General features: G+C 49.5%; 1 protein-coding gene across 1 annotated transcript in view; it reads left to right on the top strand.

Annotated features, from left to right (window-relative positions):
* Positions 1-23,678, top strand: part of col9a3 (collagen, type IX, alpha 3) — a 160,472-nt gene that overhangs the window by 89,999 nt on the left and 46,795 nt on the right. The window contains exons 16-22 of the mRNA XM_070894907.1: positions 2,512-2,565; positions 5,683-5,736; positions 9,683-9,736; positions 9,889-9,942; positions 11,821-11,865; positions 13,372-13,425; positions 14,671-14,724. Of these exons, the coding sequence (XP_070751008.1) occupies positions 2,512-2,565; positions 5,683-5,736; positions 9,683-9,736; positions 9,889-9,942; positions 11,821-11,865; positions 13,372-13,425; positions 14,671-14,724 (369 nt within the window). The remainder of the gene's footprint in view (positions 1-2,511; positions 2,566-5,682; positions 5,737-9,682; positions 9,737-9,888; positions 9,943-11,820; positions 11,866-13,371; positions 13,426-14,670; positions 14,725-23,678) is intronic.

Raw genomic sequence — 23,678 nt, 5'->3', positions numbered from 1 at the left:
CTAACCACTCGCTGCGTAAAAACGTCTTTCCTCATGTTCCCTTTGGTTCTTCTGCCAATCTGTGTCCTCTGGTTCTCCACCCTTCCACCAATGGGAACAGTTTCTCTCTATCTACTCTGTCCAGACCCCTCATGATTTTGACACCTCGATCAAATCTCCTCTCGACCTTCTCTGCTCCAAGGAAACATAGAAAAAGGTAACAAGGAAACAAGGTAATCAGTGCATTTAGAGAACAACCCCAGCTTCTCCAGTCTCTCCCTGTAACTGAAGTCCCTCATCCCTGGAACCATTCTTGTAAATCTGTTCTGCACCCTCTCTAAGGCCTTCACATCCTTCCTAAAGTGCGGTGCCCAGAATTAGACACAATACTCCAGTTGAGGCTGAATCAGTGTTTTATACAGGTTCATTATAATTTCCATACTTTTGTACTCTGTGCCTCTATTTATGAAGCCCAGGATCCCGTAAGCTTTTTAACCGCTTTCTCAACCTGCCCTGCCCCCTTCAACGATATGTGCACATATACCCCCAGGTCTCTCTGTTCATGCAACCCCTTTAGGATTGTACCCTTTAGTTTATATTGCCTCTCTTCATTCTTTCCACCAAAATATAACACTTCACACTTTTCTATGTTAAATTCCATCTGCCACGTGTCCGCCCATTCCACCAGCCTGTCTATATCCTCTTGAAGTCTATCACTATCCACCTCACTGTTCACTGTACTTCCAAGTTTTGTGTCACCTGCAGATTTTGAAATTGTGCCCTGTACACCCACATCCAAGTCATTAATATATACCAAGAAAAGCAGTGGTCCTAGAACCGACCCCTGGGGAACACCACTGTATACCTTCCTCCAGTCCGAAAAACAGCTGTTCACCGCTACTCTCTGTTTCCTGTCACTGAGTCAATCCCGTATCCATGCTGCCATTGGTCCTTCTGTTCCATGGGCTTCAACTTTGCTGGTAGGCCTATCATGTGGCACTTTGTCGAACACCTTTTGGAAATCCATGAACACTACGTCAACGATATTACCCTCATCAACCCTCTCTGTTACCTCATCAAAAGCTCGATCAAGTTGGTTAAACACGATTTGCCTTTAACAAATCCATGCTGGCTTTCCTTAATTAATCCACACATGTCCAAGTGACTGTTAATTTTGTCCCTGATTATCATTTCTAAAAGCTTCCCCACGAGTGAGATTAAACTGACTGGCCTGTAGTTGCTGGGTTTATCCTTACACCCTTTTTTGAACAAGGGTGTAACATTTGCTGAAATAGTGTTTGCTTATCTTCTGGGTTTTCAGTGCCAATGAAAGGAACGCTATCAATCTTAACGTCTTCCTGTTCCAACACACCTGTTGTGCAATTCCAGTTTGAATTTCAGATTTACAGCTGTTTGAATCATCACGTTAATCTCTTTCTATAACAGAACGTTGCTCCCCTAGTAAGTGTAGCACAAGTAGATGTGCTTTCTGCAGTGAGCACTTTAGTTCTGCTGTGTGCCTCCGTTAAATGCCCCGAATCAAAAGAGGTCATTTTAAGCCCACCAAAACAGGTGGGTTAGGGTCAAGTGAGATGTAAACATGTTTTTGAATGTTAAACCCACCTCCAACCCAGCCACAACATGCAGGGAAAACTGGGCTTCCAGCTTCCCCGTCCGAAACATAAGCACATAGAACATAAAAACATAAGAATTAGGAGCAGGAGTCGGCCATTCAGCCCCTCGAGCCTGCTCCTCATGGCTGATCTTCTACCTCAACTCCACTTTCCCGCCCGATCCCATAAAATCCCTTGATTCCCTTAATATCCAAAAATCTATCGATCTCTGACTTGAATATACTCAGCGACTGAGCCTCCACAGCCCTCTGGGGCAGAGAATTCCAAAGATTCACCACCTTCTGAGTGAAGAAATTTCTCCTCACCTCAGTCCTAAATGGCCGACCCCTTATTCTGAGACTGTGACCCCTGGTTCTAGATTCCCCAGCCCGGGGGAAACACCCTCCCTGTATCTACCCTGTCAAGTCCTGTAAGAATTTTGTATGTTTCAATGGGATCACCTCTCATTCTTCTAAACTCTGGAGATTATCGGCCTGGTCTACTCAATCTCTCCTCATAGGACAATCCCCACATCCCAGGAATCAGTCTGGTGAACCTTCGTTGCACTCCCTCTATGGCAAGTATGTCCTTCTCCTTAGGTAAGGAGACTGACACTGTACACAATACTCCAGGTGTGGTCTCACCAGGGCCCTATATAATTGCAGTAAGACATTTTTACTCTTATACTCAAATCCTCTTGTAATAAAGGAGAAAGTCTGCCCCACGGAGTGGAAATCCCGCCCCTGGCAATATCGGGGCCAAAATCACAGTCATAAATATTCAAAGAGGAGATGCTGGCTTTCTAAAAAAAGTGTTGCATGTGTCAGACCAAACTGCAGCATGGGGTGAGTTGTTTGCAGTGACAGTCAGGGCCAGGTTTTTCTCTCTGGTTTAATGAACTATTTGTTGTTGATTACAGGGAGACAAAGGGCCGAAAGGGCACTTTGGATTCCAAGGCACGAAGGGAGGCCCGGTAAGTGACTGTCAGATATCTTCAAAGATTATTTCTGTTCTGATTCTTCCTCTTTTGGTCGCAGTTCATGCACCCTACGTATATACTTTGTGTTTATCAGCAAAAGGTAGTATCAGAGACCGGTGTCTGTCATAGGTAGTGAATGAAAGAAAGCATTTATATAGCGCCTTTTCCGACCTCGGGATGTCCCAAAGCGCTTTACAGCCAATGAAGTACTTTGTGAAGTGCAGTCATTGTTGTAATGTGGGAAATGCAACAGCCAATTTGCGCACAGCAACATGACAATAACCAGATAATCTGTTTTAGTGATGTTGATTGAGGCATAAATATTGGCCCCAGGACACCGGGGATAACTCCCCTGCTCTTCTTCAAAATAGTGCCATGGGATCTTTTACATCCACCTGAGAGAGCAGACGGGGCCTCGGTTTAACGTTTCATCCAAAAGACGGCACCTCCAATAGTGCAGTATTCCCTCAGTACTGCCCCTCCGACAGTGCGGCGCTCCCTCAGTACTCCCCTCCGACAGTGCGGCGCTCTCTCAGTACTGCCCCTCCGACAGTGCGGCACTCCCTCAGTACTGCCCCTCCGACAGTGCGGCACTCTCTCAGTACTGCCCCTCCGACAGTGCAGCACTCCCTCAGTACTGCCCATCCAACAGTCCAGTGTTCTCTCAGTACTGCCCCTCCAACAGTGCGGCACTCTCTCAGTACTGCCCCTCCGACAGTGCAGAGCTCCCTCAGTACTGCCCATCCGACAGTCCAGTGTTCTCTCAGTATTGCCCCTCCGACAGTGCAGCACTCCCTCAGCACTGCCCCTCCGATAGTGCAGCACTCCCTCAGCACTGCCCCTCCGATAGTGCAGCACTCCCTCAGTACCACACTGGGCGTGTCAGTCTAAATTTTGTGCTCAAGTGCCTGGAATGTGATTTGAACCCACAACCTTCTGACTCAGAGGTGAGAGTGCTGCCCACGACTGACACACGAGACACTGGGGGTGAAGCGAGGATGTATGTGCAGAACAAGGTATTACAGGAGAAACAAATTCATGCATGTGCAGATTTCTAGAATGGTGGATGTGAAGAAAACCATTTGAACCTTTACCCCTGTTGAGGGGTATTATTTCCGGGTCGAGATTGAGTTGTATAGTCGAGGTATCGTGCCCTAGAATGAGCTTTTGGCTAACTAATCAAGGCTACACTTCTACCTTTAGAGATCGTACACACCATTGAACGACAGTCACAAATATGCTTGTTGTTGGAGAGAAGGTGTTTTTTTAAAAACCATTACAGATCGAGCAGTTGCCTGGACCAGATCCTCCTCAAAAGTTGCCAACAGAATAAGTAAGGAAATGTTTGCATGTGGGGAAAGAGCAGGGGGTGTGGGATTAATTTACATTTTGGCTCTTTTATGTGGAGGGACTGGAGAAGCTGTGGTTCTTCTCCTTGGTGCGGAGAATGTGAAGGGGAGATTTAATCGAGCTGTTGAACATCATGAGCGGTTTTGATAGAGTAAATAAGGCGAGTTGTTGTGATCGGGAACGCGCTGCCTGAAAGGGCGGAGGGAGCAGATTCAATAGTAACTTTCAAACAGGGAATTGGGTAAATAGTTGAAAAGGAGAAATTTTCAGGACAGTGGGGAAAGAGCAGGGGATGGCTGGCACAAACACGATTGGCCGAATATGATGGTGGGTAAAGGCACGTGCCGCAGGACAGCATCAAATGAAAAGCACCGGAGAGAAGGTGAGCTTATTCAGGAAGCTGACATGAGATGACACCAGTTTGGGGGTTTTACGGTCCCGTAGATTGTTGGAGGAAGAGAGGACTGAGGGAGTTCCTCCGTGCTACACGCAACAGTAGCTTAAATAAAGGATTCGCACATAAATCTCCAATATAAATACAGCATTAAATTCCTCTAGGGTTGCTAACTCTAGGTTGGACGTATTCCTGGAGCGCTCATCACATGACCTCTTGTCTCCCACCGTCCCGCCCCCACTCTCCCGCCATTGGTCGCCTGACATGTCCATCCCCTCGGTGCCCCGACTTCCCACGGCCAATCGGAAAGCGAATTGACTCTCCCTTACCCAATTGGATGGTTCCTTACTCTCACTCAAACTGCCCTTTTATTCCCATCTCAGATATTTTTATGACTAATAACCAAAGTGTTCAAAGAATTATTTTTTTTCAAACACACTGTGGGCTGGATTTTTGGTTCTGGTCATTTCGGGGCGGTAATGATGGTGGGCGGTAAAGTTTGCGCCCGGGAATTGGTTTGCGTCCTCAGCCACAAAATTCGTCAGCCGGGCCTTGAGTGTGGGGCGGAGCGCTCAGGGAGGCGTTGCCCTCCTCTCTCAGGGCACTAGGCCGGCTGAGCAAGCGAAGATCCCGTGGTAAAGAGACGGTCTGGGAGCGCCCTAACTGAGGCCTAACATTCCCGATACATTACTCACGCCGCCACAGCGTCAATCGCAAGAAAACCATCACATTTACCTGAGGTCGCCATTACTTCCTCACTGCGGTCTCGACAGGTCGCACCGCCCGCTCCCAGCAGGAGGCGCTGCGGGGTCTAACGATCGGGCGGCAGCCAAAGATCGAGCCGGGGGCATTGCACACCGGTTCGCCACTTCCGGGCGGCAATGCTCGGCTCTGAAACGGCACCGGATGTCCCAGCGGGGCGCTAGAAGCTGGCTGCTCGCCCGCAAGTGCATACCGCCGCCACTGCCGGCCCTCCGGGGCGCTAACAGGGGCGGCAGAAGACCCTAAATCCGTCTCACTTCTTTTTATTGTCCCCTATGATTTTTCTCCTCGAGATTAATCTTCAATTCCTAGAGACTCCAGGCCGATCCTGGAGGGTTGGTATGGTAACCGTACATTCTGCACCAAGCCAGTTCTATGTAAGAGTTCTTAGCTAAGGAGTCTTGCTAGCTACTTGGTGCTGTCTATAGGGGTGTGAGCTGGTTAGCCCTGGTTTGAAGGTGTTGGTATTCTGCAATGAATCCCTGGGCCGAGGTGAGTTTTCGGAGGGCTGTGCTACCACTGCCTGTTTTCTCTTTGTGATAGTGATCTCTTCTGATTGTATCCCTGACCCTGGGTTTGATATCGACTCTCCACTCCTGTTATAGGGGAAGATTGGCCCTCGAGGTTTGCCAGGAGTGTCGGGACACAAGGGCGGGCCAGTAAGTATCTCACTCTGCCAATTTTCAGAATGTTCCCAGTGATTGAATTTGTTTGTCTGACACGGTGCCCGGGCGTCAGGATCAGGTGAGAGGAGAAGTTTGTCAAAAGCATCATACGGTAAACACAAACTGATTTTAACCCTGGAGCGGAAAGCTGAGAGGAGGGGCTGGAGGGAGTGGGGCGAAGCTGTGGGTGGGGAGGAGGGGGAGGGGAGGTTGAGTGGGGGGTGGGGCGGTGGGTAGGTTGAGCCGGCGGGAGGGGAAGCTGGGGGAGGGGAGTGGGGGCCAGTGGGGGAGTGGGACTGATGCACTTCCTGCCCGGGAGTCTCCGTTGGGAAGCCTCTGCCTTATTTACATCGCGCCAGTCATGAGCCCAAAATGGACAGGAAGAGGCAATTGGCCGGAATTGAGCAGGTCAGAATCGCCAGGCCCAGAGGACATCTGCTGGCACCACAATAACGCACGGAAATAGGCCATTCGGCCCCATCGCTCCGTGCCGGGGTTTATGCCCCACCGCTCCGTGCCGGGGTTTATGCTCCACACCAGCCCCCTCCCACCCCTCTCCATCTCACCCCATCACCATATCCCTCTATTCCTTCCTCGTGTGTTTATCCAGCCTGCCCTTAAATACATCGATATTATTCACCCCAACCCCTCCCTGTGGGAGCGAGTTCCACATTCTCACCCCTCTCTGGGTAAAGACATTTCTCCTGAATTCCCCATTGGATTTATTGGTGACTCCCTTATATCTATGGCCCCTGGTTTGGTCTCCCCCACAAGTGGGAACATCAAGATTCGGATGAGCTTATCCAAGGATTTAACTCGCGATCCTTTTGTCAGGAAGCGTGATGGTATAGCGTTGAGGTAGAATATCATTGTTGGCTTTAATGCACTGAAAGTGACTCAGAAAAGTATATTGCAGCACGAGGAAGGAACATGTATCTTAATTTCAGGAATTGCTGGATAAATACAAGCCCTCACTCCACTTGTTGCTGTAATAGATCAAAACACACATTTAAATATAGTCGCTGCTGACTCTTTTAATTAGCCTCTGATTACATGTGTACTCCTGAGATAAAATGGCCCCTTCCCGAAGTGACGGAACCTCTGGTAGTTTTTAAAATTCATTCCTGGGATGTGGGCATCACTGGCAAGGCCGGCATTTCTTGTTGTTGAGAAGATGGTGTGCCTTCTTAAACCGCAGTCCGTGTGGTGAAGATCTTTTTTCATAGCAGTTTGGTACACCTGAGTCATTTCAGAGGGCAGTTAAGAGTCAACCACACTGTTGTGGGTCTGAAGGACGAGGTCCAACAAAAAACCCGCAACCTGAAGAACAGATGCTGAGTGGAGAAAGCGCAGGAGATCCAGCAGCTAGCCGACAACCACGATGTGCGAGGATTCTTCAGTGCACTCCAGATGACCTATGGCCCAAGCACCCAAGGTCCTACCCCACTGCTGGCCAAGAACGGAGAGGTATTCATCAAGGACACCGAGGCAGTCAGTGCCCTCTGGAAGGAGCACTTCAAAGATCTCCTTAACCGAGACTCTGTCTTCGACGTGAGTGTCCTCGATTCCATCCCGCAGCATGCTACCCGCCACTGTCTCAGCACAACCCCAGCCCGACCTGAGGTTGAAAAGGCCATCCAACAACTGAAGAACATCAAGGCCTCAGAAGCAGATGGAATCCCCGCCGAAACACTAAAACATGGTGGAAAAGCAGTATTGTGTGAATACATGAACTCATTTCTCTTATTTGGAAGGAGGAGAGCATGCCAGGAGATCTCAGAGACGCTGTAATCGTGCCCATCTTCAAGAAAGGAGATAAGTCCGGCTGCGGTAACTACAGAGGAATTTCCCTGCTGTCAGCCACTGGGAAAGTTATCGTAAGAATCGTCCTCAGCCGCCTTCTCCCTTTGGCAGAAGAGCTCCTCCCAGGTTCGCAATGTGGATTTGGCCCACTAAGGGGTACAACAGACATGATTTTCACCACGTGACAAATTCAAGAGAAATGCAGGGAGCAGCACCGACCCTTGTACATGGCCTTCTTTGACCTCACAAAGGCCTTTGACAATGTCAACCGTGAGGGATTATGGAGTGTACTCGTCAAATTCGGCTGTCCTCAAAAATTTGTCACCATCCTCCACGTGCTTCACAATGACATGCAGGCCGTGATCCTGACCAACGGATCCACCACAGACCCAATCCACATCCGGACGGGGGTGGAGCAAGGCTGCGTCATTGCACCAACACTCTTCTTGATCTTCCTTGCTGCAAGGCTACATGTCACCCTCAGTAAGCTCCCCGCTGGAGTGGAGCTAATCCACAGAACAAACGGGAAACTGTTCAACCTCCATCGCCTCCAGTCCAGATCCAAGGTCATACCATCCTCTGTCATCGAATTACAATATGCAGATGACGCTTGCATCTGCGTTCACTTGGAGGACGAACTCCAAACCGTCGTCAACACGTTCAACGTAGCGTCCGAGAGCACGGGCCTTATACTAAACATCCATGATCGTATTAAATGGCGGAGCAGGCTCGAGGGGTCGTATGGCCTACTCCTGCTCCTATTTCTTATGTTCTTATATTCTTATCCATAAAACAAAGGTGCTCTATCAACCTGGCCCCATCACACAGCACTGCCCCCCAATTATCAAAGTCCGTGACGCGGCCTTGGACAATGTGGACCATTTTCCATACCTCGGGAGCCTACTGTCAACAAGGGCAGACATCGATGACGAGGTCCAACACCGCCTTCGGTCGCCTGAGGAAGAGAGTGTTTGAAGACCAGAACCTAAAAACCGGCACAAAGCTCATGATCTACACAGCAGTAGTGATACCTGCCCTCATATATGCTTCTGAGACATGGACTATGTACAGCAGGCACATCAAAGCACTGGAGAAGTACCATTAGCGCTGCCTCCGCAAGATCCTGTAAATCCATTGGCAGGATAGATGCACCGTCAGTGTTCTCGCTCAGGCCAACATCCCCAGCATCGAAGCACTAACCACACTCGATCAGCTCCGATGGACGGGTCACATTGTCCGCATGACCGATACGAGACTCCCAAAACAAGCGCTCTACTCGGAGCTCCGACACGGCAAGCGAGCCCCAGGTGGGCAGAGGAAACGTTTCAAGGACACCCTCAAAGCCTCCTTGAAGAAGATCAACATCCCCACCGGCACCTGGGAATCTCTGGCACAAGATCTCTCAAAATAGAAGAGAATAATCCGTGAAGGCGTTGGACACTTTGAGTCTCTTTGCCAGAAGCAAGCAGAGACCAAGTGCATACGGTGGAAGGAGCGCGTGACAAGCACTTCAACAAACCGGCCCTTCAACCAACGTACTTTCAACCAACGTCGGTCTAACCGGCGACAGAGACTGTAGCTCCCGCGTTGGACTTAACAGTCATCTGAGAACTCCGAGGGACTGCTTGTGATGATGATGTGGGTCTGGAGTCACATATAGGCCAGACCGGGTAAGGGCGGCAGATTTCCTTCCACTGAAGGACATCAGTGAACCAAATAGGTTTTTACGACAATTCGGTAGTTTCATGTTCACCATTTGGGATCCTGGCTTTTTATTCCAGATTCATTTAATTAACTGAATATAAATTCCCCAGCTGCCGTGGTGAGATTTGAACTCACGTCTCATGGATCATTAGTCCAGGTCTCGGGATTTTAGTCTAGTAACATAACCACTATGCCACCGCACTGTACCCATACGGGACTGGGAGATATTGAGCAATCTCCGAACAAAAGGGCACATGATGATATATGTAACATTACCTCCCCACCCCCCACCAGGCTACTCAATCACTTAGGCCTTTGCTCTGGAGTACATTCTTTCTTTTTGTTCCTAGATTTTAGAGTCTTTAAGATCAGATGTAATCTTCTTGAATTAAGTTAATGCTGAAAGTTTGAAGAATTATCTGAAATATTTCAGGGGATTCCGGGCCGCGATGGACGAGATGGAAATTCCGGAATCAATGGTGAAAAGGTAATTCGACAATTTTCAGTCCACAGAAATTAAAATGTTCTGGTGATAAATGCAAATTACACACAACAAAGTCATTGAAATAGGTTGGAGAGAGTTCATTGAGCTGTTGTTTCCTCTCGGTCTGATGGTGAAATGTGTTTCTTATATCACAGGGTGACTCTGGACGCCATGGTGTCCCCGGAGAGAAGGGCCCCGTCGGACAGCCTGTGAGTACGGCGCTCCTCTAAACACAAACCCTGCCACACAGCGAAAGATCAGTCAGAGCACGCGGTTAACAGAGTCAAGGGTGTGCTCTCATTTGCCTACATTGAGATCCATTGGCCCCAGTTTTGCCCATTCACTTAATCTATCAATATCCCTTTGTAATGTTAGGTTTTCATCCACACTGCCTACAATACCACCTACCTTTGTGTCATCGGCAAAGTTGGATATGTGGCTTTCTAAGCCATCGTCTAAGTCGTTAATAAATATGGTGAATAGTTGAGGCCCCAACACAGATTCCTGCGGGACACCACGAGTCACATCTTGCCAATTACAGGACCTCCCCAATATCTCTACTCTCTGTCTCCTGCTGCTTAGCCAATTTCCTGACCAGATCAATAATTTGCCTTCAATTCCATGGGCTTCAACCTTAGTTAACAGTCACTTTATCAAATGCCTTCTGGAAGTCCATATAAATAACATCCATAGACATTCCCCTGTCCACTACTTTAGTCACCTCTTCAAAAATTCAATCAGGTTTGTCAGGCATGACCGACCTTTCACAAACCCATGCTGGCTCTCTCTGATCAGCTGAAAATGTTCAAGGTGTTCAGTTACCCTGTCCTTAATTATAGACTTGAGTCATTTCCCGACAACAGATGTTGGGCTAACTGGTCTATAATTCCCTGGTTCCCCTCCCTCCCCTTTCTTAGATAGCAGAGTGACATGCGCAATTTTCCAATCTAAACGTACGGTTCTTGAATCGAGAGAACTTTGAAAGATTATAGTTAGAGCATCTGCTATGTGCTCACCCGCTTCCTTTAAAACCCTGGGATGGAAACCATCTTGCCCTGGGGACTTGTCGCTCTTTAGTGCCATTATTTTCTTCATTACTGTTATTTTATTTGCATTCATTTTATTGAGTCCCCGTCCCTGATTCAATATTAGTTTCTTTGGGGTTTCCAGCATGCTATTCTCTTCTTCTACTGCAAATACTGACACACAGTAATTATTCAACATGTCCACCATTTCCCCATCACTGATAATATCACTGCTTGCAGTTTAAGGGGCAAACATTGCTCCTGAACATCCACTGTTTCCGAATGTAACTGTAAACATTCTTCGTATTGATTTTGATATCCCTCGCAAGTTTCTTTTCATACTCCTTTTCTGTAGCTCCTCAGCTGTTCTTTGCATCTTTCCCCTTCGCCAGGAGCTGTGATATTTTTTGTATTTTTGTACGTTTTTTCCTTTAGTTTTATGCTGTCCCTGACCTCTTCAGTTGTCCATAGCTGGGGTTTTATTTGGCTAAGTAGAGCTCTTGCCCCTCAGGGGTGTAAACTGGTTCTCTATCACCTTAAATTATTTTTTGACCATCTCCCCCTGACCTTCTGCCATTTTACCCATTGACAGATTTGCCCAGTTTACTGCAGACAATCTCAGTCTCTCCTGTTGAAGTCGGCCGTACCCAAATCTGGAATCTTAGTCGCTGTTTCGCATTTCTCCCTTTCAAACGCTACGTTGAACTCGATCATGTTATGATCGCTATTGGATAAATGTTCACACACAGTTAGGCTGTTAACTCAATCTGGCTCATTACTCATTGCTAAATCCAATATTGCCTCTGGGACATATTGTTGAACCGGGTGCCCATCAAGAGCAGTGGGTTTAAGTAAAATATAACCAAACAAAACCATTCAGATTGTTTAACTTACTGAAGAAATATACATTAAGCGCAAGGTCGGGGTGGTTTGGCTCTTGCAGTCTCTGTATTTCTCTCACTGAACGTGTTGGTACAGATTGTGGTCAGAATATCGACTGCCGGTGAATATATTCAATTTCATGAACCGTTTCCTCCCCCACCTCCCTTTTTTCCATTTTAGGGATTATCAGGAAAGCCGGGACCTAGCGGAATTGGCGGTGAACAGGTAAGCAATCTCGTAGAGCGGGTTCGCCCATCCCATGCAGCAACGCCCCCTGCCCCCATGCAGCACCGTCGCATGTCCCATGCAGCACTGTCCCTGCCCCCATGCATCACTGTCCCATGTCCTCATGCAGCACAGTCGCATGTCCCATGCAGCACTGTCCCTGCCCCAATGCATCATCGTCCCCTGTCCCCATGCATCACCGTCCCCTGCCCCCATGCAGCACAGTCGCATGTCCCATGCAGCACTGTCCCTGCCCCAATGCATCACCGTCCCCTGTCCCCATGCATCACCGTCCCCTGCCCCCGTGCATCACCGTCCCCTGCCCCCGTGCATCACCGTCCCCTGCCCTCATGCATCTCCGTCCCCTGCCCCCATGCAGCACCACCCCCTGCATCACCGTCCCCTGCCCCGTGCATCATCGTCCCCTGCCCTCATGCATCTCCATCCCCTGCCCCCATGCATCTCCATCCCCTGCCCCCATGCAGCACCACCCCGTGCATCTCTGTCCCCTACCCCCGTGCAGCACAGTCCCCTGCCCCCATGTAATTCACACTATGCAATGTGGCAGTCACTAAACGATGTGCACAACGTTAAATACGGGGTAAATATTCGACTTGTCACCTGGCCATTGATTGGTCACATCTTATAAATACAAGTTGTTGTTGTTGTTGTATAAAAGTCGCAGATTTTCATTTCCAAATAGAAATAAAACCTGGTGTGGTTCCAATAACGATCGACCGATCTACAATGGCAGCTTTACACACGGGTGGCACCACATGATATACGATATGTTACACACTGGATGACGTACTATAGCATTTTCGCTAATGTATTGTACATAGTGGAATGTCACTCACTCTATTACACACTGCACTGTATATTACTCTCATCATCATATTAGTGGCATCGCTTTACAGAGAATGTACACACAGAAACAGGCCACTCGGCCCCACGGGTCCGTGCCGGGGTTTATGCTCCACACCAGCCCCCTCCCACCCCTCTTCATCTCACCCCATCACCATATCCTTCTACTCCTTTCTCCCCCATGTGTTTATCCAGCCTCCCCTTAAATGCATCGATACTATTCGCCTCAACCCCTCCCTGTGGGAGCGAGTTCCACATTCTCACCCCTCTCTGGGTAAAGAAGTTTCTCCTGAATTCCCCATTGGATTTATTAGTGACTGTCTGATATCGATGGCCCCCAGTTCTGGTCTCCCCCACAAGTGGAAACATCGTCTCTACATCGACCCTATCAAACCCCTTCATAATTTGAAAGACCTCTATCAGCTTACCCCTCAGCCTTCTCTTGTTTTAGAGAAGAGCCCCGGCCTGTTCAAGCTTTACTGATAGTTCGATCCTGTGACAGAAGCAGGAAGTGGTGGGTAAGCAGTACATCAGCTGGTGCCTGACAGAGGAAGTGGGCTGAATATTTTGGGTGGAATCCTATGTTTTATCCAAGGTTGTGCTGTGCACTAATGGTGTTTTGTTATTTTTCTCTCCTCGCAGGGAAGTAGAGGACCAATGGGGGGTCCGGGACCCCGGGGACCCCCAGGGGCAGTGGTAAGTCCCTCCATTCTCTGGTTCACCTGGTGAAAGTTTGGTCTCTGCCAGTCTTTAGCAGTCAGACCCCAGCGGCAGACGGTTTTGCTAATGATCCCTCCCATAAGAGTGGCGGACAACATCCCAATATTGCACGACTGACATAAACTGTCCAGGTTTACCTGTACTGTGTCACTGGCTACACCTGTACTGTGTCACACCCGGGTACACCTGTACTGTGTCACACCCAGGTACACCTGCACTGTGTCACACCCGGGTAGACCTGTACTGGGTCACACCCGGGTACACCTGTACTGTGTCACTGGGTACACCTGTACTGTGTCACTGGCTACACCTGTACTGTGTCACACCCGGGTACACCTGTACTGTGTCACACCCAGGTACACCTGTACTGGGTCACACCCGGGTACACCTGTACTGTGTCACTGGCTACACCTATACTGTGTCACACCCAGGTACACCTGTACTGTGTCACACCCGGGTAGACCTGTACTGGGTCACACCCGGGTACACCTGTACTGTGTCACTGGGTACATCTGTACTGTGTCACACCCGGGTACACCTGTACTGTGTCACACCCAGGTACACCTGTACTGTGTCACACCCGGGTAGACCTGTACTGGGTCACACCCGGGTACACCTGTACTGTGTCACTGGCTACACCTGTACTGTGTCACACCCGGGTACACCTGTACTGTGTCACACCCAGGTACACCTGTACTGTGTCACACCCGGGTAGACCTGTACTGGGTCACACCCGGGTACACCTGTACTGTGTCACTGGGTACATCTGTACTGTGTCACACCCAGGTACCTCTGTACTGGGTCACACCTGGGTACACCTGTACTGTGTCACACCTAGGTACACCGATACCGTGTCACTGGGTACACCTGTACTGGATCATACCTGGGTACACCTGTACTGGGTCACACCCGGGTACACCTGTATTGGGTCACACCTAGGTAAACCTATACTGTGTCACTGGGTACACCTGTACTGGGTCATATCTGGGTATACCTGTACTGTGAGACTGGGTACACCTGTACTGGGTCACATCCGGGTACACCTGTACTGGGTCATACCTGGGTACACCTATAATGTGTCATGGGTACACCTGTACTTTGTCACTGGGTACACCTGTACTGTGTCACACCTGAGTACACCTCTACTGTGTCACTGCTGGATATGCCTGTAATCTTTGTCACTGTGTTAAGTATTCTAATTGTTTGATGTTCACTTCACAGGGAGATTTGGGAGACTCTGGAATTATGGGAGAGCGTGGACCAAGAGGAGTTGATGTAAGTGACACTAAAATAGAAAATGTCAAGGCTAAAAGAGACCATGTGACCACCTCACCCTCTGACCCTGTAGTTGTGATGTGTTTCTTGCAGGATACCTGTCCAAAACACCTTGAAGATATCAAGAAGCTTCTTTCCCTGGCTTTTTCCCTCAGAGTTGGCCCAAAAGATTTAAAGACCACATGGATGAACTTCAATAATTGTACATCCCTGTCAGGCATAAAAATAAAACGGGGAAGATAGCTCAACCGTGGCTAACAAGGGGAATTAGGGATAGTGTTAAATCCAAAGAAGAGGCATAAAAATTGGCCAGAAAACGCAGCAAACCTGAGGATTGGGAGAAATTTAGAATTCAGCAGAGGAGGACAAAGGGTTTAATTCGGAGGGGGAAAATAGAGTATGAGAGGAAGCTTGCAGGCAACATAAAAACTGACTGCAAAAGCTTCTATAGATATGTGAAGAGAAAAAGATTAGTGAAGACAAATGTAGGTACATTGCAGTCGGAATCAGGTGAATTTATAATGGGGAACAAAGAAATGGCAGACCAATTGAACAAGTACTTTGGTTCTGTCTTCACGAAGGAAGACACAAATAACCTTCCAGAAATACTAGGGGACCGAGGGTCTAGCGAGAAGGAGGAACTGAAGGAAATCCTTATTAGTCATGAAATTGTGTTAGGGAAATTGCTAGGATTGAAGGCCGATAAATCCCCAGGGCCTGATAGTCTGCATCCCAGAGTACTTAAGAAACTGGCCCTGGAAATAGTGGACACATTGGTGGTCAATTTCCAACATTCTATAGACTCTGGATCAGTTCCTATGGACTGGGGGGTAGCTAATGTAACACCACTTTTTAAAAAAGGAGGGAGAGAGAAAACGGAATTATAGACCGGTTAGCCTGACATCGGTAGTGGGGAAAATGTTGGAATCAATTATTAAAGATGTAATAGCAGTGCATTTGGAAAGCAGTGACAGGATCGGTCCAAGTCAGCATGGATTTATGAAAGGGAAATCATGCTTGACAAATCTTCTAGAATTTTTTGAGGATGTAACTAGTAGAGTGGACAAGGGAGAACCAGTGGATATGGTGTATTTGGACTTTCAAAAGGCTTTTGACAAGGTCCCACACAAGAGATTAGTGTGCAAAATTAAAGCACATAGTATTGGGGGTAATGTATTGACATGGATAGAGAACTGATTGGCAGACAGGAAGCAAAGAGTAGGAATAAACGGGTCCTTTTCAGAATGGCAGGCAGTGACTAGTGGGGTACTGCAAGGTTCAGTGCTGGGACCCCAGCTATTTACAAAATACATTAATGATTTAGATGAAGGAATTGAATGTAATATCTCTAAGTTTGCAGATGACACTAAGCTGGGTGGCTGTGAGGAGGATGCTAAGAGGCTGCAGGGTGACTTGGACAGGTTAGGTAAGTGGGCAAATGCATGGCAGATGCAGTTCAATGTAAATAAATGTGAGGTTATCTACTTTGGTGGCCAAAACAGGAAGGCAGAATATTATCTGAATGGTGACAGATTAGGAAAAGGGGAGGTGCAACGAGACCTGGGTGTCAATGTACATCAGTCATTGAAAGTTGGCATGCAGGTACAGCAGGCGGTGAAGAAGGCAAATGGCATGTTGGCCTTCATAGTGAGAGGATTTGCGTATAGGACCAGGGAGGTCTTGCTGCAGTTGTACAGTGCCTTGGTGAGGTCACATCTTGAATATTGTGTACAGTTTTGGTCTCCTAATCTGAGGAAGGACATTTTTGCTATTGAGGGAGTGCAGCGAAGGTTCACCAGACTGATTCCCGGGATGGCAGGACTGACATATGAAGAAAGACTGGATTGACTAGGCTTATATTCACTGGAATTTAGAAGAATGAGAGGGGATCTCACAGAAACATATAAAATTCTGACGGGATTGGACAGGTTAGATGCAGGAAGAATGTTCCCGATGTTGGGGAAGTCCAGAACCAGGGGTCACAGTCTAAGGATAAGGGGTAAGCCATCCAGGACCGAGATGAGGAGAAACTTCTTCACTCAGAGAATTGTGAACCTGTGGAATTCTCTACCACAGAAAGTTGTTGAGGCCAGTTCGTTAGATATATTCAAAAGGGAGTTAGATGTGGCCCTTACTGCTAAAGAGATCAAGGGGTATGGAAAGAAAGCAGGAAAGGGGTACTGAGGTGAATGATCAGCCATGATCATATTGAATGGTGGTGCAGGCTCGAAGGGCTGAATGGCCTACTCCTGCACCTATTTTCTATGTTTCTATGTTTGTATGATAAATATGGTGGAGCACCAGTACACTTACATCCCAGAATTTCTGCGAGTTCCCCCAGGGATAGAGCTGAGCCTGTGCCTACAGCAGACATAAGCCCAGAGTACCGTGGGTATGGGGTGATAAGGGCTCACCTTAAGGTCCTGTCATAGTATTGAGATGCTGAGGTGCCCCCATGCAGCTGGAGATAGACATGTTTCTGGGCTTTCCCTCCGACTGTAGGATTAGAGATGGAGCCTGGCAGCATAGGAACATAAGAAATAGGAGCAGGAGTCGGCCATTCGACCCCTCGAGTCTGCTCCGCCATTCAATAAGATCGGGGCTGATCATTGACTTCAACTCCACTTTCCCGCCTGATCACCATATTGCTTGTTTCCCCTAGACTCCAAAAATCTATCGATCTCTGTCTTGAATATACTCAGCGACTGAGCCTCCACAGCCCTCTGGGGCAGAGAATTCCAAAGATTCACCACCCTCTGAGTGAAGAAATTGTCTCCTCATCTCAGTCCTCAATGGTAGACGTTCCTCAAACGGCAATTGATGCGAGGTCAATTGTTAATTTTGAATCTGTGATTGATAGATTTCTGTTAAGCAATGGTATTAAGGGAAATGGGGCAAAGGCGGGTATGTGGAGTTAGGTCGCAGATCAGCCACGATCTCATTGAATGGCGGAACAGGCTCGAGGGGCTGAGTGGCCTCCTCCTGCTCCTATGTTGCTCTGACACTGACCGAGGTTTGGGGCCTGTTCTAATGAGGATGCTGCAGCAGATCTTCACTCTGCCTCTGACCACACTGTAATGATTGCTTCCCCTGCCTCTAGAATCACAGAGGATCGCACAGCACAGGAGGAGGCCATTCGGCCCATCGTACCTGTGCCGCTTCATTGAAAGAGCGATCCAATTAGTCCCACTGCCCCCGCTCTTTCCCCACAGCCCTGCAATTTTTTTTCTTTTCAAGTATTTATCCAATTCTCATTTGAAAGTTACTATTGAATCTGTTCCCACCGCCCTTTCAGGCAGCGCGTTCCCGACCACAACAAGTCATCTCGCCTGTGGTTCCTTTGCCAATTATCTTCAATCTGTGCCCGCTGGTCACTGACTCTCCCACCACTGGAAACTGTTTCTCCGTTTACTCAATAAATCCCTTCATGATTGTGACCACAAAAATAGTCTGCAGGCCTGTTTTGGAGCCCCTCCCATTCGCTACCTGTTTATCCCTCCCAGACGAGACTCACATTGTCTTGTTGGCATGAACCCCTCCCCAAGCGTGGCTTGAATCGAGTGGTACCCTCAGGTTGCATGTTGATGTATGTGCAACGAGCTATAACACAGTCTGGATACCACACATACTCAGAGGGATGCCTTGCCGGAGTTTGAGGGATAATTCTAACCCAGCGTGCCCAGAGGGGCTCTCAGCGGATCGATCGGGGGACCGTTTTACACTCCGCACCCTTTTACGTTCCGTTGGGGAAACTCCTAACTGCAGAAAGTTGGTGTCCACTTGGAGTCGGTGAAACTAAAATCCCGTCGGAGAAAATCTGTCGAACTGCGACATGCACATACAGGGATTGCAGACACTTTTGGTTAGGGATGGTGATCTCGCCTCGGAGCTATTGCTATCAGACGGTGTTACTGTGCGTGTGTGTGCACATACGTGTGCGTGTGCATGTACACCAGTGCGTGTGTCCGTGTGTATGTGTCAGTGCGACGACATGCAGGCCGTGATCCTGACCAATGAATCCATTACAGACCCAATCCACATCCGGACCGGGGTCAAGCAGGGCTGCGTCATCGCGCCAACGTTCTCAATGTTCCTCGCTGCAGTGCTCCATCTCACTATCAACAAGCTTCTCGCTGGAGTGGAACTAAACTATAGAACCAATGGGAACCTGTTCACCCTTCGTCGCCTCCAGGCCAGATCCAAGACCGTCCCAGCCTCTGTCGTCGAACTACAGTACGTCTGCGCACATTCAGAAGCCAAACTCCAAGTCAAAGTCAATACCTTCACCAAGGCGTACGAAAGCATGGGCCTTACACTAAACATCCGTAAGACGAAGGTCCTCCACCGACCTGATCCGTCCACACAGCACAGCCCCCTGGTCATCAAAATCCATGGCGCGGCCCTGGACAACGTGGACCATGTTCCATATCTCGAGAGCCTATAATCAGCAAGGGCAGACATCGACAACGAGATTCAACACCGCCTCCAGTGCGCCAGCGCAGCCTTCGGCCGTCTGAGGAAAAGAGTGTTTGAAAATCATGCCCTCAAATCTATCACCAAGCTCATGGTCTACAGGGCCGTAGTGATACCCACTCTCCAGTATGGCTCAGAGGCATGGGCGATGTACAGAAGACACCTCAAATCGCTGGAGACATACCACCAACGGTGTCTCCGCAAGATCCTGCAAATCCCCTGGGAGGACAGACACACCAACGTTCGTGTCCTCGATCAGGCCAACATCCCCAGCATTGAAACACTGACCACACTCGATCAGCTTCGCTGGCCAGGCCACATTGTACGCATGTCAGACACGAGATTCCCAAAGCAAGCGCTCTACTCGGAACTCCTACACGGCAAGCGAGCCCCAGGTGGGCAGAGGAAACGTTACAAGAACACCCTCAGAGCCTCCCTGATAAAATGCAACATCCCCACCGACACCTGGGAGTCCCTGGCCAAAGACCACCCCAAGTGGAGGAAGAGCATCCGGGAGGGCACTGAGCACCTCGAGTCTCATCGCCGAGAGCATGCAGAAACCAAGCGCAGGCAGCGGAAGGAGCGTGCGGCAAACCAGTCCCACCCACCCTTTCCCTCAACCACTGTCTGTCCCAGCTGTGACATAGACTGTAATTCCCATATTGGACTGTTCAGTCACCTGAGAACTCACTTTTCGAGCGAAAGCAAGTCTTCCTCGATTCCGAGGGACTGCCTATGATGATGCTGCTGCTGCTGCTGATGATGATGTGTCACTTCGTGTGTGTGTATCAGTGCATGTGTGTATCAGTGCATGTCTGTCAGTGCACGTGTATCAGTGCGTGTGTGTATCAGTGCGTGTGTATCGGTGCGTGTGTATCGGTGCGTGTCTTTCAGTGCGTGTGTATCAGTGCGTGTGTATCGGTGCGTGTGTATCGGTGCGTGTCTTTCAGTGCACGTGTATCAGTGCGTGTGTGTATCAGTGCGTGTGTATCAGTGCGTGTGTATCGGTGCGTGTGTATCGGTGCGTGTGTATCGGTGCGTGTCTTTCAGTGCGTGTGTATCAGTGCGTGTGTATCGGTGCGTGTGTATCGGTGCGTGTCTTTCAGTGCGTGTGTATCAGTGCGTGTGTATCAGTGCGTGTGTATCGGTGCGTGTGTATCGGTGCGTGTCTTTCAGTGCGTGTGTATCGGTACGTGTGTGTATCAGTGCGTGTGTGTATCGGTGCGTGTGTGTATCGGTGCGTGTCTTTCAGTGCACATGTATCAGTGCGTGTGTATCGGTGCGTGTGTATCGGTGCGTGTCTTTCAGTGCGTGTGTATCGGTACGTGTGTGTATCAGTGCGTGTGTGTATCGGTGCGTGTGTGTATCGGTGCGTGTCTTTCAGTGCACATGTATCAGTGCGTGTGTATCGGTGCGTGTCTGTCAGTGCGTGTGTATCAGTGCGTGTCTGTCAGTGCACGTGTATCAGTGCGTGTGTGTGTCGGTGTGTGCGTGTAATGCCACACTCAGTTTACATGCTTTGATTTCATTAGTACATAAATGACGATTTGATCCTTCTTGCTATCAGAAAGGGTTTAACAAAGAAAGACTTGCATTTGTATAGCGCCTTTCACGACCTCAGGACATCACAAAGTGCTTACAGCCAATGAAGTACTTCTGAAATGTAGTCACTGTTGTAACGTGGGAAATGCGGCAGCCAATATGCGCACAGCAAGCTCCCATACAGACCAATGTGATAATGACCAGGTAATGTTTTAGTGATGTTAATTGAGGGATAAATAGTGGCCAGGACGCCGGGGAGAACTCCCCTGCTCTTCTTTGAAATAATGCCATGGGATCTTTTACGTCTACCTGGGAGATGGCAGACAGGGCCTCGGTTTAACGTCTCATCCAAAAGACGGCACCTCCGACAGTGCGGCGCTCCCTCAGTACTATCCCTCTGACAGTGCGGCGCTCCCTCAGTACTGCCCCTCCGACAGTGCAGCACTCCCTCAGTACTGCCCCTCCGACAGTGCAGCACTCCCTCAGTACTGCCCCTCTGACAGTGCGGCGCTCCCTCAGTACTGCCCCTTCAACAGTGCAGCACTCCCTCAGTACTGCCCCTCCGACAGTGCAGCACTCCCTCAGTACTGCCCCTCCGACAGTGCGGCGCTCCTTCAGTACTGCCCCTCCGACAGTGCAGCACTCCCTCAGTACTGCCCCTCTGACAGTGCAGCACTCCCTCAGTACTGCCCCTCTGACAGTGCGGCGCTCCCTCAGTACTGCCCCTCCGACAGTGCAGCTCTCCCTCAGTACTGCCCCTCCGACAGTGCGGCACTCCCTCAGTACTGCCCCTCTGACAGTGCAGCACTCCCTCAGTACTGCCCCTCCGACAGTGCAGCACTCCCTCAGTACTGCCCCTCCGACAGTGCAGCACTCCCTCAGTACTGCCCCTCCGACAGTGCAGCACTCCTTCAGTACTGCCCCTCCGACAGTGCAGCACTCTCTCAGTACTGCCCCTCTGACAGTGCAGCACTCCCTCAGTACTGCCCCTCTGACAGTGCGGCGCTCCCTCAGTACTGCCCCTCCGACAGTGCAGCACTCCCTCAGTACTGCCCCTCCGACAGTGCAGCACTCCCTCAGTACTGCCCCTCCGACAGTGCAGCACTCCCTCAGTACTGCCCCTCCGACAGTGCAGCACTCCCTCAGTACTGCCCCTCCGACAGTGCGGCGCTCCCTCAGTACTGCACTGGGAGTGTCAGCCGATATTTTTGTGCTCAATCTCCTGGAGTGGGACTTGAGCCCACGACCTTCTGTCTGAGGCGCGAGTGCTGCTCAGTGAGCCACAGTTGACTGATGTTAATGAACAGATGTCCCCGAGGCTGGAACCATTGCACAGACACACACTGAATCCGCAGTGACAGGTCGCTGACCTGAGAATGGTCAATGTAACCAGGTCACTGCTGCCTGCTGTCCCGACGCTGAGTCAGAACGCGATGGGAATATGTTTGGGGGTTTGATGAAGGAGTGCCCGAGGCTCCTGCTCCACCCTCTCTCTCTCTCTCTCCTTCCCTTGCATTCCTGCTCTACTCTCCCACTCACATACTTCCTTTTCTTTTCTCTGTCCCTCTCCTTTCCTCCCTTCTCACTCATCCTTCCCTCTCTCCCTCTATCGCTTCCCCTCCCCTCCCATCATCAATCTCTCTCCTTTCCCCCTATACCCCCTTCCTTCTATCCGCTGCTGTCTCTCCTCCGTCCTTCCTTTTTACTCACCTCTCTATCTCCTCCACAGCCTCTCCCCATCCCTCGCTCCCGTTCCCTTCCCTGCTACCTCCCGCCTGCGTCTCTCCCACTCCCCCAGCACATTCCCTGTCCCTCCTCTCGCTCACAGCACACACACCCTGCATCCAACCATCCCCCTCTCCTCGTTTACCCTTTCTTTCTCTATCCCTTTTTTCTCCCTCACTTCCCTCCTTTATTTCTCACCTCATCCTTTCCCTCTCTCCCTCACATTGACATTGACTCTCAATTTGCCCCACCCTCCATCTATTTTTCTCCCCCACTCTCTCACACTCATCCCATTCTCTCTTTCTCCCCTCTCTCCCTCCCTCCTTCCTCCCACTTGTCCTCCATTTCTCTCTTCCTTCCATTGTCCCTTGCTCATTCTCTCCAGACTCTGTCCTGTCTCCTCAGCCCCTCTCTCCTGCTTTCTCTCTTCTCCTGCTCTCTTGTCCACATCTCTTTTCCCTATTCCCCCTTTCTCAATCTTCCCTCCGTCTCACCCTTCCCCCCTCCCCCCTCACTGTATGACATTGCCTCGTCCTCCTCTGTTTCCTGCCTCTCTCCCGGCCTCTGTTCTCTCGATCCCTAATTCCCTCTACTTCCTTCTCTCTCCCCTTTCCTTTCTCTTCCTCTTCCAGTCTTTCACTGCTTACCCATTCCCATCCTCTCTCATTCCCTTCTCCTCTACCGTAAAACCATCGAAGGAGGCCATTCGGCCTATCATGTCCGTACTGGCTCAAAATCCCCTGCTCTTTCCCCACAGCCCGGCAATTATTTTCCCCTTCAAGTATTTATCCAATTCTCATTTGAAAGTTACTATTGAATCTGCTCCCACCGTCCTTTCAGGCAGCGCGTTCCCGATCATCATAACTCTTCCTTTCCCTCTTGCTCACTCTCTCTCTTTCTCTTTCTCGCTCTCCCTCTTTCTCTCTCTCCCTCTTTCTCTCTCTCTCTATCTCTCCCTCTTTCTCTCTCTCTATCTCTCTCTATCTCCCTCTTTCTCTCTCCCTCTTTCTCTCTCTCTCTCTCTATCTCTCCCTCTCTCTCTCTCTCCCCCTCCCTCTCTCTCTATCTCTCTCTCTCTCTCTATCTCTTTCCCTCTTTCTCTCTATCTCTCCCTCTTTCTCTCTCTCTATCTCTCTCCCTCTTCCTCTCTCTCTCTCTATCTCTTCCTCTCACCCTCTATCTCTATATCGCTCTCTCTCTTTCTATCTCTCTCT

This window comes from Pristiophorus japonicus, chromosome 12 (assembly GCF_044704955.1).
Source record: "Pristiophorus japonicus isolate sPriJap1 chromosome 12, sPriJap1.hap1, whole genome shotgun sequence".
NCBI lineage: Eukaryota > Metazoa > Chordata > Chondrichthyes > Pristiophoridae > Pristiophorus > Pristiophorus japonicus.
The sequence above is the reverse complement of the archived record's forward strand: the minus strand, read 5'-3'. Positions and strand labels throughout refer to the sequence as shown.